Source organism: Camponotus floridanus, unplaced genomic scaffold, assembly GCF_003227725.1.
Source record: "Camponotus floridanus strain SB8 unplaced genomic scaffold, Cflo_v7.5 scaffold107, whole genome shotgun sequence".
Classification (NCBI taxonomy): domain Eukaryota; kingdom Metazoa; phylum Arthropoda; class Insecta; order Hymenoptera; family Formicidae; genus Camponotus; species Camponotus floridanus.
The window spans coordinates 478,760-497,443 of NW_020229223.1; the positions used below are offsets into that span (position 1 = coordinate 478,760).

Sequence of the window (18,684 nt, forward strand, 5' to 3'; positions counted from 1 at the left end):
ATGCGCAATGATCTTCTGCGCAGACGCTTGACGCTGCCATTTAAATACACCTTTAAGGTGCAATTTCATTGACGCTAAAATGTAGCGTCAACCATTGGTTGAACAAAGAAGTAAGTAGTTGCTTCATTGTTCAACCAATGGTTGACGCTACTTTTTAGCGCCAATGAAATTGCACCTTTACGCATGCGCGTTTCCAACATCTACGTACGTATGCGCAGATGCTGTCATGTAAAGGCGCCTTGACGCAACAAAATCTGTGCGAGTAAACAGGTCGGATATACTTGCGTATACCGAAGGAAAACGATCTGCAAGGTAATTTTAATGTAACGAGATATTACAAATCGTTTTATTATTTATAATTAGATTATTTACCTCTTTAAAAAGAGATTAATTGTAAATTAAATTAAATTTATCGATTCAGTAAATTATATTCTTGCGTTAGCATTATTCCAGTGAGTTTTTGTGAGCATTCTAACCAATTTTAACCATGATTTTTTATTTTGTTTCAGAGGAGATTAATAGACGCAGTGTTAAGAAGCCATACCTGCAGCTAGAAACACATTAAAATTTGTAAAAAGAGGAATTTTTGCTTGTGTTATTCGTTTGGTCTTTAAATGCCACACGACAAAAAAGTCACGCGGCGCAGTCGATCTCGCGACCGTGAACGGGAACGAGAGCGTGATCGCGAACGACGTGACCGTCGACGCAGCAGGAGTCGGTCCAAGGATCGCAAGAAGGATAGGAAGCGGTCCAGATCGAGGGAACGATCGCGAGAGCGAGGTAGATCGCGCGAGCGCGACAGGTCGCGGGAAAAGGATCAGGAACGCTCGAGGGATGGTCGAGATGTCAAGGACAGATCCAAAGATGAGAAGAAGCACAAGAGTAGTCCTGTGCTTGTTGAAGATGATTCGAAGAAGGATCTAAAAAACGATATCAAGAAAGATGACGAAGAGTCGGAGGACAAGGTCAAGCAGATGCCAAAGAAGGAACCGTTGAGTCTGGAGGAACTGCTGGCCAAGAAGAAAGCAGAGGAGGAAGCTCGAGCTAAACCAAAGTTCCTCACCAAAGAGGAGCGCGCGGCCATAGCTCTGGAGAAACGTCAACAAGAGGTAGAGGCGATAAAGAAACAGCAGGAAGAAGATTTCAAGTTGTTTCACAGTGATAGCTCTGGAAAAGAGAGAGAATGGGATGATAGAGACAGGTATGTTGATTAAATTTCTATTGTTTAAGTATTAGTGTTTTTGAGTATTGAAAAAAATTTAGTTTTAAGATGTTGTACTTTTACTTTGAAACAGTTATATGGAATAAATAATTCTTAAAAGTTGAATTTTATTAATAGGAGAAGAGATGGACAACGTTTGCGCGAGGATGATATTAAAGATAAAGACAAAGAGAAAGAAGTAGAGGCTATCAAAGAAAGATACTTGGGAATAATAAAAAAAAAGCGACGAGTCAGAAGGTTAAATGATAGAAAGTTTGTCTTCGATTGGGACACTTCAGAAGATACTTCTGTGGATTACAACAACATTTATAAAGAGAGACATCAAGTGCAATTCTTTGGTAGAGGCAATTTGGCTGGTATTGATATAAAAGCACAAAAACGAGATCAAAGCAAATTTTATGGTGAATTGTTAGAGAAGAGACGCACAGAGGCTGAAAAAGAACAAGAAAAGTAAGTTTTGTGGAAAAAATTATTAGTTTTAGTAAAATATCGAATTTAGAAGAAAAATCTAATTTTTGTGTTTTCAATTTTCGATAACTTTGTGTGTATGAGATTGGATGAAATTTAATAATTCTTTTTTGTTAAATACTACTGAAAAAAAAATAGTTTAAAACTTTTTGATTCAAAATTTTTTATAATTAATGGGTAGGAAATATAAAACATCCTGTACAGTCAAATATTTCCATCAATTTTTTTTATCTATGTTACTATGTTTATCTATGTCTATTTTATTACTATTATTTATTTTATGGAATAGTTAGGGGAGTTATTTAATAAATTGTAATTTTCTATATCTTTAAGAATGAGATTGAAAAAAGTGAAGAGAAAAGAAGAGAAACAAAAATGGGACGATCGACATTGGTCCGAGAAGGCGTTGAATGAAATGACTGAGCGCGATTGGCGTATCTTCAGAGAGGATTATAATATCACAATAAAGGGTGGTCGTATTCCTGATCCTATTCGTTCTTGGAAAGAATCCGGTTTTCCAAAAGAAATCCTGGACATTATCGACAAAGTGGGCTACAAGGATCTCACGCCCATTCAACGACAAGCAATTCCTATCGGTTTACAGAATCGAGATATCATTGGTGTTGCTGAGACTGGTTCGGGCAAGACATTAGCCTTCCTGATTCCACTGTTATTATGGATTACTAATCTACCAAAAATCGAAAGGCTCGACGAAGCGGACCAAGGGCCCTACAGTATTATTTTGGCGCCAACACGGTATTAATTGTTTCTCTAATTCTTATAGAATTATGTTTTTATTATAGATGCAAAATGTGCATATATTTACTTTTATATTTTTAATATTTTAGTTTATTGATATTAATATTGATTAATTGGACAAAATATAAGACATTTTAATATCTACAAATATTTGGTTTGTATTACAGTGAGTTAGCACAACAAATAGAAGAAGAGACTAATAAATTCGGACAACCGTTGGGCATCCGAACTGTTGTGGTAGTAGGTGGTCTATCGAGAGAGGAACAAGGTTTTAGATTGCGAATGGGTTGTGAGGTAATAATTTTTGAAATGCATTACATATGTATATATAACACACGCACACGCACATAAATGTACATGTAACGAATAATTTTATCAACTTCTTTTAAATCAGATGATGTGAAATCGAAAAGTAATATAAGATATTTAATTAAGAATCTTTTTTTCAGATTGTTATTGCTACACCTGGTCGATTGATAGATGTTTTGGAAAATCGATACCTCGTATTGAATCAGTGCACTTATATTGTACTGGATGAAGCTGATAGGATGATAGATATGGGATTTGAGCCAGGTCTTCTATATAAATTTTTATAACAAATTTATAATATTTTATAATTTCAAAAAGTTAACATTTGTTTTTTACAGTAATTTAATTTCTCTTTTATAAAAATTCTTTTAGATGTGCAAAAAATTCTGGAATACATGCCTGTCACAAATTTAAAACCGGACAATGAGGATGCAGAAAATGAAGAGAAGCTTCTAGCCAACTATAATACAAAGAAGAAATATAGACAAGTAAAAAATTTTTTTAATTGATATAATGATTAACTAATTGTTAAATATTTAATTTTTTGATAATTTTAATTTTGAGAATACTGCCTTTTATAAATTCTAAATCTTTTTTTAATCTTGCATATAATTTATTTTTTGTTTTTTATTTTTTGTTTATTTTCTCATTACAAATTTATCTAAAATATATCTAAATATAGAAAAATAATTTTCCTTTCACTCATTTTAATAAAATTTATCATTGTCCCAAGAAATAGAGAAATATACTAAACAAATAATTGAATTTCAAATGCATTAATATCATAATAATAAGATGAAAATGTTTTTTTGTTTGTTTTGCTATTCAGTGTCGTTTTCTTCTACGAAAATATCTTGTCGTTTGCACTTTACACTGTTAAATGCTAAAAAGCAAATAATACTTTTTACTTTTATTAATGCTTATTTTTACTAATGATTCTTTTTTGTTTTTAGACGGTAATGTTTACCGCCACAATGCCACCGGCTGTGGAACGTCTTGCTAGAACTTATTTAAGGAGGCCGGCGGTAGTATACATCGGTAGCGTCGGTAAACCGACAGAACGCACCGAACAGATAGTCCATATAATGGGTGAGGCTGATAAGCGAAAGAAACTCATGGAGATATTGAGCAGAGGTGTCGAACCTCCTGTCATTATATTCGTCAATCAGAAGAAGGGTGCAGACGTTCTAGCGAAAGGCTTGGAAAAATTCGGGGTATGTAATTTACAAAAAATATTTATGATTTGTGAGTTCAATTGGAATTCTCGACGGAGTTTATCAATTTGTGGCATTCAATTTCTGAAACACAAAACTTTGATCATGTGTTAAAATCTTCCATTATTGCATTCAAAAATTAAAGACTAGAAACAAAGTAGAATATTATATAAATACCTAACTTGACTTATCTTATTTCATCATAGTACAATGCATGTACCCTGCATGGTGGAAAAGGCCAGGAACAGCGAGAATACGCTTTGGCATCTCTCAAAAGCGGGAGCAAAGATATTTTGGTGGCCACAGATGTCGCAGGTCGAGGTATTGACATCAAGGATGTTTCTATGGTCATCAACTATGACATGGCTAAAACTATCGAGGGTAAGTTATCTCTCTTCTGCTTTTATCGTCTTTTTTCATAAAATTATTAATATGAATTTGAATTGCTATAAATTTGAGTTTCCCTCAACAAAAATAAATCAGCTAAAAATTATCATTTATCCCTGAAATCTGTAAAGATTTAATTATTTTTTAACAAAATCTTTGTAATTTAAGCCTTGGTAATTTAAATATAGAAATCAATATATTTTCAGAAATATCCTGTATAATTTATCTATTTATTATAATATTTATTTGCAGATTACACACATAGGATCGGACGAACTGGTCGCGCTGGCAAAGCTGGTCTTGCTATTTCCTTCTGCACAAAAGACGATAGTCATTTGTTTTATGATCTCAAGCAAACCATTCTCGCCAGTCCGATATCTACCTGTCCGCCGGAACTACTTAATCATCCAGATGCTCAACATAAGCCTGGAACGGTGGTCACCAAGAAGCGGCGAGAAGAGAAAATTTTTGCTTAATCTTTTTTTCATGGTAGGTATTTTAATTAGATGCTTGTATCCACATCGGAATATCAGAAGATTCGGAGTTGCAAAAAATATAAGAGAAAAATACCATGAATTGGAATCATTAATTTTTAGGAAATTATATTTTTAGAAAAATTTTATTACAAATTAAGAGAAAATGTGTTCTCTTAAATTTTGAAGCTTTTATAAAATTTTGTTTTATTTTTGCAATTTTACAAGAATGTACATCATTTGTGTGTTTCATATAGTTAAATCTAAATACATATTTTTCATGTTTATAAAATGAATTTCTCTTATATTGCTCTCCTTTTTTCACAGTTGCTACTTAATAAGGATTAAGATGAAAGTGAGATTATAGACAGACATGAATCTCTGTGTAATGTCATTTTCATCTTATGAATGTGAATATAAATAGTTGTCTAATATAAATAGTCGTTAACGATATAATATTGAAAAAGAAGTGCAAAATACAGAAATTGATCGATCCAAATGAATCGAAAATATTATTACAAATATTTCAAATCTTTACAAAAAATTCGATTTATACACGGTGACATGATAACGTTTACTAATAGTTATTAGTAAATAAATGTAAATAAATTACTATATATATAGGTACAATAACATTATTTGAATATAAAATATTAATTATAATACGATAAGAGTAAGACGACAATTTTTTACAATTATGGAACTGGTGGAGGTGGAGTTACATAATCACCTTCGACCTTGCATTCCTCACTCCAATTGCCCGACATCATCGGCTTTAAAATTTCTACAAACTTGTTAAAAGGACATATAACGGTGCATCCAGGTATTGTCATTGGATATGGCTCATGGATTGTCGTATTTTTCAGAAATACCTACAGCAAAAATATTCTCGTTATTTAAAATTAGGAATCATTAAGAATCAAAACAGCGAGACTTTTAAAAAATATATTTTAAGATGAAAAAATAGTTTATTTTTATAATAAATTTTAAAATAAATTTGATGAGTGAGCTTTATTTTTATATATGTTGTCAAAATTAATGTCTGATTATTTGTAGAAATTTTTTTATTTATAACTTTTAAGTTATTATATAAATTATGAGCGACAAAATATTAATATATTTTGAAAATTATTTGAAATTGTTATCTCGATTAAATATATAAAGATTAAAATCGAAAACGATTCTTCTTTTCTGTAAAATTTTGTCTTCAAATAATTTTACATAATTCGAAATATTTAGGGGTGTGATTGGAAAATTTATACTTACTTGGATATTCCATTTATTCTCGTCTTGATGTAACTCTATCATTATCATAATATTACAATGTGGTATCTGGTTGTACCAAATATGCATCGTATCTAACAGGGTGACGATAGTGCTATCATGGCCAATGTACATAAACATTTTCCTCTCTTTAGGTTGCAAAGTGTCTTCCTTTTTATTTTTCATGTCATTAATAATCTTTTGTAGCATGGGACCTCCTTTTAGCCTGCGAAATTCATCGTTGTACGTATTAAGCTGTTGTTCGTACAAGTAGTAGCGTAGTAATTTGGAATAATAGTCGTCTATCCACTTTGGTAAAGTCAAATTCATCTGTTTCTGTAACAATAATTCGGGAGCATAATAATAAATTAACAGTTCGAATCGAAAAGTTCATTATATGCATATAAATCAGTAATGAGTATAAAATTGACCTCAGCTGTTAACGTGCTGTAAAGCGAACTGATGTCGTCGATAGTTGTGATCGGCATGCCTGTCAAATTGGTGAGCTCGTCGAACAATTGTTTATTGTCTTCCTGTATTTTCCGAACTTCCGGCAAATCGTTCGCCGAAGTGCGTAGTTGAGTATACTTCGGACATGTATTCCACACTAACATTAGCTGTAAAATACACACTGTTTACGACGAAAATTTGATAAAAAAAGACATCTCGATATATTTTGGATCATGATGTCAGAAGCGATTATCGTGAGTGATATATGCATCGAAATAGATTGAAAAAGAATAAAAAGTATCGGTTTGTCTGGCCAAATGTTTACGCAATTACTTTACCGTGTCGTCCGAACGTTCCTGATAGAATAATGTGACTGGTTGCCAAGGTAGATCAGTTTTGAACGATTGTTTCTCGTTAGGCTTCCACAGAGCAGCGGCCTCAAGCATGCCTGACATTTTTGTACGATCTACAGCGGTGGTTTGCAGATAAAATATATCGGGATTGTACATCGACCCTAAAAAGTTATCGTAACGCTTTCGCAAGAATAATCCTTGATTGTATTGATTTCTTCTTCCTTCCTAAGTTGCGTATATGATTTAATTAAATTCAATTTATGGAAGAAATATATAATGCTTGAAAAAGGAAGGCAAAATAGAATTTACATTTGTCAGCTGACCCCAGCCATAGGGTTCCATATTATCGTTGATGTAAGGATCTTTCGGATAGCTATCTACGGGTGCTCTTTCTCCATGTCTTGTTATCTAAAAAATAAAAAAATCTCACATATCACGTGATGTTAATTTTTCGTTTTTTAGAGCAAATGAGCGATTGAAATTTAATTATTCCCTTAAACGAAAGAGATTCGATATCTTGCAATTTAGATACATGTTTTGAAATTTGATTTTCTTACAATAATTAACGAATTTTATTCGCTTATATATATATATATATATATATATATATATATATATATATATATATATTCAATTATTGCATAATTTTATTAATTATGCAACGTTTAGAGTAAAACTAGTGATATATATTTAGCAGTTTTGCTTGATAAATCGATTATAAAAACTTAAATTTTAACATTTTTTTCAAACTTTTAAAACTGAAGTAAAGAGTATACATACAGAGAATATTTCATGATAACGTTAATCCCGGTGTAAATACAATTTAATTAATCCAGTTTTACAAGTATAGTTGTTGATTTTGAAGGTAATGACTATGATGTGGTGCGGCATGAATTGATGAAATGTGTGGATGCTTGAGTCTCATTTAAATCTCTTTTCTTTTGCCTGCCAAAAATATATATAAATATTATTTATATATATTTTATGTTATTAATAAATATTATTATTTAATCGATTCACGCTGAGAAAAAGTATATAGAAATTATTAATTAAATAAGAAATAAATAAGATTATTAATTAAATAAGAATTAAATAAGAAAATTATTAAAACATACACACAAATAAAAAAAAATTAAAATTAGGAGTAATCTATTAGCTTATTATTGATGCTATTGATATTGATATTGATTTACTGTGATGTGTCTTTTATGTTAAAATGATTATAATGATTGGAATAATGGTATAATTATATTAGTTATAAATAGGAATGATTATATTAAATAATGAAATAAAAGTTAAAAACTGATATATTAAATAAAATGACAGAAAAATATATATTCTCTATGTAAAAGAGAATATTATTTATCTCAAATTTTAAGATTGATTGGGATGTTTTCAAGTCCTCATTTACTAATAATTACCTAATTATTTATTAAAATTTCGTTCATCTCTTTTGTACTGAATTATAGAGAGATTGATTATACTATATTAATTGATATTGATACTATACTAATTAATAAATATTCTAATTATATTAGAGAGCTTTGAAACATTATAATTCGAAACTGAAAGTTTTTTTACAATTTGAGATTGCAAGATTAACTATGCAAAAATTTGATTCGTATGTATATTTAAATTTCTAATACATGTACATACCACAGTGACTAGTCGCAACGTGTCTTTTTTAATTTCATAATTTGCCTCATCTTCCTCGCCTATAACTTTGGGGGTCAAAGATATTCCTAAGTAAAGTATATATAAGATATGACATTTCTTATACACGTAAAAAATAATGCAATATAATAGTTATTCAAACAATATTGTGACTGCAATATTATTGAAAACAATAATAATAATAAACATTACTAAAAATGAAAAGAAAAAGACAGAGAAAGAGAGTTATGTATCTAAACCAATATTTCTTCAATGCAAATTATAGTCCTGGGAAAAATTTATATAAAATATAAATATATATAATTTACAATATATATTGGTGATATATGAATTTTCACTTCGGGACACTTCAGATGTATATATATTATAAAAGTGTGGAATGTGAAAGGTCTCATATTTTCTCAGGTGTTCCATTAATTTACATTTTTATAATGAAATAAATACAATTCGTATCTAATGAAGTAAAAATTTACTTTTTATATTTCTTATAGTGACATCTGATATTAGCTTAGCTTTTGAAGGCACATTTATTTTTCAATGTATTATATTATTTTTTTATTGAATTGTATTTATTTGGTTACAAATTTTATTTATAATTATTCATAAATTTGGCATGGAATATATTGTTGAAGCTCGCAATCTCTGCTCTTAAACATTTTGTATAAAACAGAGTAAATTTGTAAAGAGAAAGACAAAAAAAATATTTACCTAGTCTCAGCGCAAGCACTGGAAGCAGAGCGATAGTTACTGCCGAAGGAATCATTCCGAATTAATCAATGATGCCGAGGGCTGATTGGTCTCACAAATAGAGTCAGAATGAAATGAATGAAGCACGTGCGAATATGGACGATCGTGTACTGAGAGAAATCTACAACACACGTGCGTATAGATAAAGTCACATATCCCTTCTCTGAGAAAAAACAGCCTGTTTTATTTTTTCATAATTATATTGATAATTATTATCGCGCGTAACATTGTGTATTGTCAAACCGTTTGTCAATTCAGTCTCGTCAGTCAATCATTTTCAATGAAACCATAAGTATTTCTCTCTGACTTCTTTTCTTTATAAATTCTGCAACTTTTGCGCAATACTTTTATCAATTATTTTATCATTGTTATTACATGTCGCGTAATAAATAATAATAATATACATGCATATATTGTGCGTAATTATTACCAGTAAAAACCAGAACATTACGGAAACAAAAATATTGTACGATGACAGATAAAGATTGATCTTGAGCAAAATTTTTTATCTGTTTTAGATCTGAATTTCTTGAATGCTTAACAATTTGTGTATTAAAATTCCATAAATTATCTATGTATTAAAAGTCCATTATGCAATTATTTCCATCAAATTCCTGGATTTATTCAATCGTTGACTTGCAACTTTACAATGATGCGCAAAAAATTTTGTAACAACGTCAGTGAATCGATATAATATGGAACAAGAATGGCATGACATTTGAACGTGATGCGAAAGATTTTTGAAAAAATGCCTACAACATAAAGATAATATTATCTTCTTGGAGCTTTGCTCTCTCTCTCTCTCTTTCTCTCATACACACACAAAAGTTTATCGCAGCACATTTCGTTGAAAAAAGTCAATCTTTATCGTGATATGAAAAAAAAAACGGTATCATAATAATCGTATGCTTTTACTTCCGCAGAAATGCCTTTGCATGATACTTGTGCCAAACTTGTATGTACATTGTTACAAAACACTTTTTTTAGTGTTACGCAATATGTAATGACAACGAGGAATTAACAAAATGCGCTGTTTGAAGAAGAATTTGTAGAAAGAGGAGGAGTCTATCTCTCTTTCTCTCTCTGTCAAAGAGAGACCGAATATTTAAGATTCCATTAAAGGCTCGATTTTGATACGACAAATGATTTGATAATTGCGTAGATGTATGATAATAATTGAACGTATCTACAAATGTTAAAAACAATAAGTCACTTTTTTCGCAAAGTAAGGACGCATAACTATTGATAATTATTATCGCGGGTATTATAGACTTGGCAATGACAAGAACAGTTGAAAAGAAACATTCACACAATACACGAACGAATAAAAATATAATGCTTCAAATGTTCAACAATGTTTTTTTTTGTTCTATCATGACCATTCCTTCAAGGTCAATATTCTTTTTGATCTTGATCTTTCATTTTTCTACTCAATTATAATTCTTACGCTAATTAATTATACAAAAATATTAAATATTTTGACAATCCAGTTTCATTAGAATATAAATCGAATTAATTTAATTCGAGAATATAACTTCTAATTTGTTATCCTCGAACTGAATCGTTAGAAAAAAAGAGGAATGAGAAAAAAATTTAACATCGCTATATCAAGCTTATAAATAAATACATGTTTCAATTTACATTGCAATGCTTTTCAAGACTGAAAAAATTATTCGCAAATAATTGGTCATGATAATGATGATAATTAGATGCTTTCGAGATGCTAACGAGATTTCATTATTGTTTCGCGATTTATAAAAGGCAGACTTATGTAATATTCTGTCATTGTTTGGAAATATTGAAATATATATATTTTTCTTTTTTTTTGTTCGATCCTTATAAATATTTAAATTTATTCATAAATATATATATATTTGTTGTTTTGTTATTACAATTTATGAGTAAATTTAAATATTTACAAAGACCGAGCAAAAAAATATAATATATATTTCAATATCTCAAAATAGTGACACTAGAATATTGCAGAAATATATATGTGTGTGTGTGTGTATTTATATGTACAGACTACCGATATCAATAATATTGATATATAGATATCAATAATATTCAAATATTCAAATCTTTTAGATATTCAAAGTTGTAAAGGTTTGTTCTTTTAATTCTCAATTAATTATATAAAAACTAATTGTGTAATATACTTATCAACTAAGTTAAGACTCAAATTTTAAAATACTGCATTAAATTATGAAAACTGGTTTTCAATTTATGATTGAAATAATTGGATATTTCTTTACCACCGACAATCATGCGAGCGGAGATCTACGTTGGCCGCGAGAGCTTCCGGATCATCAATAAGATCATCAACTGTCTTTCGGCGGATCACCAGGGCGACTGAGATGTTCACTTATTAGCACACAGCAGCCTGTCGTGCGAGTTTCCGTTCAAGGTGAAGCTTACGCGAGCTAACAGCCACGACTGTTGATTCGCAGTGTAACATCGTTGATCCCGGGGAATCCAAAATCGCTTCAACCGTGGATCACGCAGGCGAAGTCGGCCAGACGGCGGTCACCAAGCACCGGAAATCCCGGCGCAAGAAACCAAAGAACGCCGGCGATTCCAAAGTACGTTTTTTACATTTAGCATTTCTTTTTGCCTTGTTATTTATAATTATGTTTACAATTTATTGATCGCATTTTATATTTTAATAATTTAGCTTTTTAAAATTGTTTTGAATTTTTAAATCGTTTTTTAACAAAATTTTGACTGAAATAAGAAATAATTAATTAAAAGTTCCAAAAGTAATCTTAAATTTAATTTCTCAATTGCAATATCAATTTTCTCAAAAGTTCTTAAAAAAATAAGTTAGATCACTTTTATTGCAATAAAATTAACTGATATAAAATGATGATTTTTTTATATTCCTTTTGAGGTAAAGGAAATGACAAATACCTGCAACGAATACCGGAAGGAGATACATAAGCCTTTTGTTTTGTCAACGATGCAAACGGCACCATCGTATCCCGTGACGATACAGAATCAGACTAGCTCAAGCACAGCTATACGACCTAGATCTCTTTATACTGCACACAATTATCATGTTCAATCTGAAGATTCCAATTTTCAAGTATAGTCAAACTTTGAACGTTTACATTTTCAATCTATCTTTGTATTTTTATTTCAAGCATAAAAAACAAGTATGATTTTACATAACGAGAGTTCGTATCTTTAAATAGCAATAAAATGATCTCAGGAAGTTTAAATCAAATACTTTAAAGATAATTGAAGATAATCTAAAAGGAAAAATATGATAAATAGAATATACAAGAAACACTATAAACATATAAAACTAATTATAAATTATAGAATCTTAAATATATAAAAAAAAACTTGTTTCATGCATTTCAAAATTACTTATTTACTCGAAATTTCTTATGAAAATATGAAAAATATAACATTGTGTAAACATATAATATTGAATTTTTTTCAAAACTTTCTTCTACATTGAAAGCATAAATATTTGTTCGATTTATAAAAATTATAAAATATAATATACAGAGATTTATTTATCCTTGCATTCATGATTTTTCTTTTAAATAATCTTGCAGCGATACAATGAGTTGTCCAAGTATTTCGAGCCTCCGGCTGAACAATGGAACGGGTTAAATGGAGGATCAGCGGCGATCTGGCGACAACCTAGGAAGTCGATCGGCGTACCTTATTATGCAAACGATGAAGCTTCCATTTATACAGAAAACTGGAGGGAGCATGATACTGACAGTGGTGTTGGCGGTGTTGTTGCCACTCCCCATGGTACGATATCATTGAGGCTGCACAATAGGATACGCGTGGACATGACCATTGATCGCGCCGTCCGGGTCATTAACTTTAAGGTAGCTTTTTGTATAAAAATATCTTGTAATATTAACATATGTATATTCCCCTTAAAAATGAAAATAAGATTTTATTTCTTCTTATCAATATAAATATTTGAATATATGAGTTAGATTTATCAATATTTAATCAAATAATTTTATAGATATTAATTTATTTTTATTATGAATGCTATTCATAATAAAAATAGCATATTACACACTTCATGAGCTAAATAAAATATAGATTAAATCTTTAGTTTTTTATTTAACTGATTTTTATGAAATAAATACAAATTTACTTAATATTTAAATATTTAAAAAATTGTAAAGAAATATTAGCATATAATCTTAATTTTTAAAAAATATATATTTTATTAAAAAATAATTTATATTAAATTTTAAAATTAAATATCAACTCACAAATAGATCTAGATTTAATCCAGATTTATACCTCGTTCCTTATCTTCATAGAATAACATTGTCCTTTCATTGAGCGGTTCCGGAGCAGCTGCCGCTTTGTTACATCCCAATGGTAGGATATATCAATACGGTTCTCGGGTGGAGATAGTTGCTCACGATATGCATGGCAATAACAAGTTAGTCCAAGTTTTCGCGTTATTCAATTAGTCATATTAATTTCAATACTTTTGTTCTATTAGATATGCGAAAATGTGGTATAAAGGAGTCAGTTTCACATCAGAGCAATGCGCGCTAGTTTATCTGGTGGATACAGCTGGGACTAGGACCACAACAGACTCCTTCTCGGATATGAGTCAGGTAAAACGAAAAAGCGAATAAAAATTCACGATATGACGATATATTCAAATATTATTATATAAATAACACAATTCAATAAAAAATTCAAACTTTATTCAAACACAAGAAACATCCTTCATAGTATATTTTTTGGATGCTGAATACGATGTCGTTTTCCAAATTGCTCTATTACATTACAATTTTGAAAAACAAATTTATGGTAAATAAATAAATTTAATCTATATTCTACGTCAGCAACAAAAAGATTATGAAAAACAATTAGTCTTTTTTAATGTTTTTTTTTATTGAATTGTGTAATTGAAAACTATAATAAATTCATTTTTTCTAATTTGATTAATATCTCACAGGACTTTTCGCTCAGTGTCTTTTACTCAGACTCTCGTCATGGACCAACATGTTTGCAAGAAGCTGCGGCACATCTCAGTACAGCTCAGTATTGGCAAACAGATGAAGGAGTTGAGAATTGGATTATCAACAACATTAGAATATCTCAGACTCCCGATGGTCTCGTCAGGTATTCGCATTTAATTGGTTAATCTGGAAATATTTAAAACTCAAAAAAGAAAAAGCTAATATATAAATTATAAACAAACACTTTTAACATTAAATTTTCCACACTAATTTATATTAATTTAAAATAATAGAATATATTCTCACGTACACATATATAATAAACATTATTCAAATACATTATAGAAAATGATTTCTTTTCTTATTTCTTATGCTGAATATTAGGAAAGTTAGTATAAGTTAAAAATTTTTATATTTATGATATTTATACAAATTTAATATTTTTATTGTGTACAGGATTGCGCGAAATAGCAACAAGTACCAATTACGTACATCGCCTAGCAATGGCACGGCGTCATTGACAACGCCCTTTTTGCATTGCACTGCGTCTCTGGGTCAGACATCACATCTATTCGTGCGTCGTGGCGAACGCCGCATGCACTACGACGGCACCAGTTTTATAGTGAGAAATGCGGGTCATAGCGCTGGTTTTGATGACAATAACCAATTGAAAGTCTACTAGGAGAGTACGCGAACAACTTCATTTTCTGCTAGGTTTGCCTGTAAACAGCATTGGAGTAATGCTAACTCGGATTGTTAAATATGTCCTTTCGAGGCTTCTGCCAGTGACGGATTAATCTTAAACGCGTGACGAAAATTTTAAATAATTTTTTGAAAAATAAAGAATGTTCATGCTTGCAAATTTTGAAAGTCTTCCCAAATAGCAAAAGTAGTCATCTTAACATCAAATTACAAAATGAAGTTTTTAAAAAAAGTAACTTAGATTACTATTATATTACTCTTCAATTATGCCCAAGCTTTTATGTTTAGGGAATTATTTATGTTTGAGAATTTCATTTTGCTATAGTTTAGTAATTTAATTGAATTGTCTTATCTGATATGTTGGTTTGATGAGAGTAAAATAGTTTTTATAAGAAATTCAACTGATCTTTATTATACAAAAAGTTATATGTAACTACTAATTCCCTCATCTATATTTATAATAACAGATGTTATAAATATAGATATCTATATCTATATTTATAATAACAGATGTTTCAAAAACATATATATATATATATATATATATATATATATATACATATATTGTGTGATTATCTTTTTTGGTTATCCATATCACATTTTGGCAAAAAACATTTTACAAAATTTAATTTGTAAAATATAAAATTACAGTTACAAAAACTTATAAAATCACAGTTTTAACAATAAAATTCAATAGAATTTTATTTCTTATAATTTAATTTTATAATCTTTATTTGTCAATATCATAAAATAAAAAAAGTGCTTCAAAATTATTTCCTTTCATATTTCTCTTGTATATCTATATATATTTAAATTAATACATGAATGAAGTCTTGTATTATTTAATTTTTTACATCTTTTTTTACTTACTTTTAATGCTGAGCTTTATTCACGCGTTTTCTAGAAAATCCATCTCTGAGTCATCCTGTTCTTCGGATTCTGATTGTATCCCTTCCTCAAACGCTCGGCCTATCTTGGATAAAATATTATCCTTGCGGAATCGAATACTGCAAAGAATTATTATTATACACAATCAAATTCCTTGCAATAATCCAAAATTGCAATTTATAAGTAGGTTATATGTATATTTAAAAAATTACCGTTTTTTACTTTTCTGAGCAGTTTCGCTATTCGACGATGATACTGTTGATGGCTTGCTACAGCTGGGCTGTGAACTGGCAAATATCTCTGATTGCATTATACGAATATTACTAACAATATCATTTGCCATATTAGCGTCGTAAAGTTGCAAGCTGGAATCTCCCTCTGCGTCACATAAAACGCGTTTCTTTTCTTCATAGATTTTGCTCAATTTATCGATCATTGACAACAGCTTTCCAGGCGTTGCTAAATCCTTGATCTCTGGCATTAAATTAGCATCCAATTTAGGCTGTTCTTGCTTTTTACGAAAATGTCTCTCGATGCCGTACTATGGACAAAAAAAGTTTTCATATTAATAACGAACATATTTTTTGACGAATATAAATCAATCTTTTTAAATCATATTTCTATAAGTTGCCATTTTAATATTGAATTTGATATTTAATATTTTTCGATGCCAGAACTATATACCTCTCTATCGCTAATGCAATGAATAAATGCACGATCAACAATCAACTTGCATAAGATATAATTAGCATCAAGATATTCTTCTTTCTTAATCTGACTATGTAATTCCATCAAACATTTCCAATCTGACAAGGTCATTCTAATTTTTAGCTGATCTGTTGGCATTTTGTAATATACTGCATACATAAGGTACAGAGCTCCAATACGTTCTTTTAAACTGATTACACTTATCAGAAATTGCTTTGTTATACAAAGAGCATCTTCACAAAGTGCCATTAAAGTTACCTCAGAAGAATGAGAACTGCAAGTTATTAATTTGTATGAACTACTTTTCTTAAGAGATTTTTACTTAATAATAATTAAATTATTACAAAAAAATTAGAAAAAATTATTGATGTTTAAGAATAACACTTTTTGTAAAAATAAAGAAAATACATACGTAAAAATCAAGTTAAATTGCATATCTCTCCAGATCTCACAGAAGTTTTGAAAGTGAGTATTATAAGATAGTTCAAAACGCATTATTAATGCCTGGCAGTCAATGCGAAAAGCTTGCATCAACTGTTTCTCTGTAAAAGAAAAGCATACTTAAAAAATCATATTATTTCTTTCCTTAACACAAGTTTTGCAATTCATAAAACGATATTTGTTTCATTAGTTACGATGTGTAATTTACATTGTATTATCTCTATCTATGATTAAAGTATACAGTTTTACAATTGACAATTTTGTTTGCAAAGCATGATATATCCTATTATTTTATACTTTTGAAATATAAAATTCATAAATTATCATAAATATTTTAAATAATTTTGTTAGATATATTTATTTATTATATAATTTTTAAATTTTAACTAAATTATATAGCATACACGTTATTTTTATCACTGTGCATGCTCGACATCACTATATTCTATTGATATAATAGATTTTTCTAACCTTAAAAAAATGTTATTTTTAGTTAAAATTAGTTTTTTTATGATACTTGATAAGCATTTTCTTATCTAATTGTTCAAATTTTTGTTTGTATACGTTTGTAAGGCATTAAATGTGTTTTCTTAGTAAATCAAAGGTCGATTGAAATAAATATCCATCTAATATCTATTAAATTATTATATTACACAAACTGTATCCAAATTAATTCATTTTAATTTATATTTAATATTTTGCAGCATCAAATAATTGTTTCGATTATTATTTTCCCTCTATTCATTAAAACACAACAAATGCGTTGACTTTTGCATGTTTTTTTTTACAATTTAACATTTACTTACGCTGAGAATATTCCATGATCTTCTATACTATTTTACAAATTGTTGAATTACTGTTGATTACAAATAAATAACAAAAATTTAAATTAGAAAAAAAATTGCAAAAAACAAATTATATGTATAATTAACAGAAATTATGTTTATTCTTTTTAGCTGAATTAGAACAGAATTAAGAGAGAATGAAAATATATTCCAATAGAATCCAAAAGAAGGAGAAACGAGAAATGCAAAAATTGCAATTCAGCTAAATAAAACCAACTATTTGTGTTTTTCTCGCTTTACTGATAATTATACGTTTTATACATAACCTAACGTACACAATAAAAACAAAGCATGAAATGTTCGAGTATGAGAGCAGCCATGACTGCTGATTTCCTTAAGATACTTTAGGCTATCTTTTCATGCATCGATTATCTTGCGTGTTTCGAACGATAAAAAAGTCACGTGACTGGATTAGAGACCATAGAGTATAAAAAAGTGCAGCGATAAAAATTGTATCAGATAGTTGTAAATACAATGGTTGCTTCAAAATAATTATCATAAGAAAATCTGATGGAATGAATACAAAAATAATAAATAAAAATATTTAAAAAAAAGTAGTAATTAGCAGTAATTATTTAGTGATAACGCGACATTATTTTTTTCAAATATATGTGAAAGGGTATTAAATTATTAAACACATATGTATCAATTTAAACTTAAGAAAATTCTGTACTTATCTATACTTATATAATTACAAATTCCATTATATTAACTTCATTATTCATGTAATTACACAAATTTCATAACTTCAAAATAACAAAGATGCTAATAATTCATTAATAAAAAATATTGGAGAATTAAAATAAAATTTAGTAAAAAC

General features: G+C 29.2%; 4 protein-coding genes across 9 annotated transcripts; 2 read left to right on the forward strand and 2 right to left on the reverse strand.

The window, feature by feature from the left end:
- Nucleotides 1–150: 150 nt before the first annotated feature.
- LOC105250688 (probable ATP-dependent RNA helicase DDX23) lies at nt 151–4,934 on the forward strand. Its single transcript, XM_011256904.3, has 10 exons — nt 151–312; nt 510–1,201; nt 1,340–1,672; nt 2,024–2,446; nt 2,617–2,743; nt 2,899–3,022; nt 3,131–3,246; nt 3,712–3,972; nt 4,179–4,353; nt 4,612–4,934. The coding sequence occupies exons 2-10, from the start codon at nt 615–617 to the stop codon at nt 4,833–4,835; spliced, it is 2,370 nt and encodes a 789-aa protein (XP_011255206.1). The 5' UTR covers nt 151–312; nt 510–614; the 3' UTR covers nt 4,836–4,934.
- Nucleotides 4,935–5,032: 98 nt separating this feature from the next.
- Nucleotides 5,033–11,760, reverse strand: LOC105250684 (prostatic acid phosphatase). 6 transcript variants are annotated; one of them, XM_011256897.3, is made up of 8 exons: nt 11,575–11,755; nt 9,281–9,440; nt 8,555–8,640; nt 7,208–7,306; nt 6,884–7,123; nt 6,527–6,712; nt 6,099–6,431; nt 5,033–5,704 (listed from the first exon to the last, which is right to left on the reverse strand). In XM_011256897.3, exons 2-8 carry the CDS (start codon nt 9,333–9,335, stop codon nt 5,528–5,530), a joined length of 1,176 nt encoding a protein of 391 aa, XP_011255199.1. In that variant the 5' UTR covers nt 9,336–9,440; nt 11,575–11,755; the 3' UTR covers nt 5,033–5,527. The 6 variants fall into 6 exon arrangements, with proteins under 6 accessions (XP_011255199.1, XP_011255203.1, XP_025267532.1 ...); XM_011256898.3 differs by having other exon boundaries at nt 5,528–5,704; nt 8,555–8,619; XM_011256899.3 differs by lacking the exon at nt 9,281–9,440 and having other exon boundaries at nt 5,528–5,704; nt 11,575–11,760.
- LOC105250686 lies at nt 11,739–15,418 on the forward strand. Its single transcript, XM_011256902.3, has 7 exons — nt 11,739–11,901; nt 12,210–12,404; nt 12,886–13,170; nt 13,624–13,748; nt 13,812–13,929; nt 14,277–14,443; nt 14,737–15,418. Exons 2-7 carry the CDS (start codon nt 12,219–12,221, stop codon nt 14,960–14,962), a joined length of 1,107 nt encoding a protein of 368 aa, XP_011255204.1. The 5' UTR covers nt 11,739–11,901; nt 12,210–12,218; the 3' UTR covers nt 14,963–15,418.
- On the reverse strand, nt 14,815–17,948 carry LOC105250687 (snRNA-activating protein complex subunit 1). Its single transcript, XM_011256903.3, has 6 exons — nt 17,826–17,948; nt 16,991–17,120; nt 16,555–16,852; nt 16,083–16,411; nt 15,853–15,989; nt 14,815–15,000 (listed from the first exon to the last, which is right to left on the reverse strand). The coding sequence occupies exons 1-5, from the start codon at nt 17,839–17,841 to the stop codon at nt 15,872–15,874; spliced, it is 891 nt and encodes a 296-aa protein (XP_011255205.1). The 5' UTR covers nt 17,842–17,948; the 3' UTR covers nt 14,815–15,000; nt 15,853–15,871.
- Nucleotides 17,949–18,684: the final 736 nt, after the last annotated feature.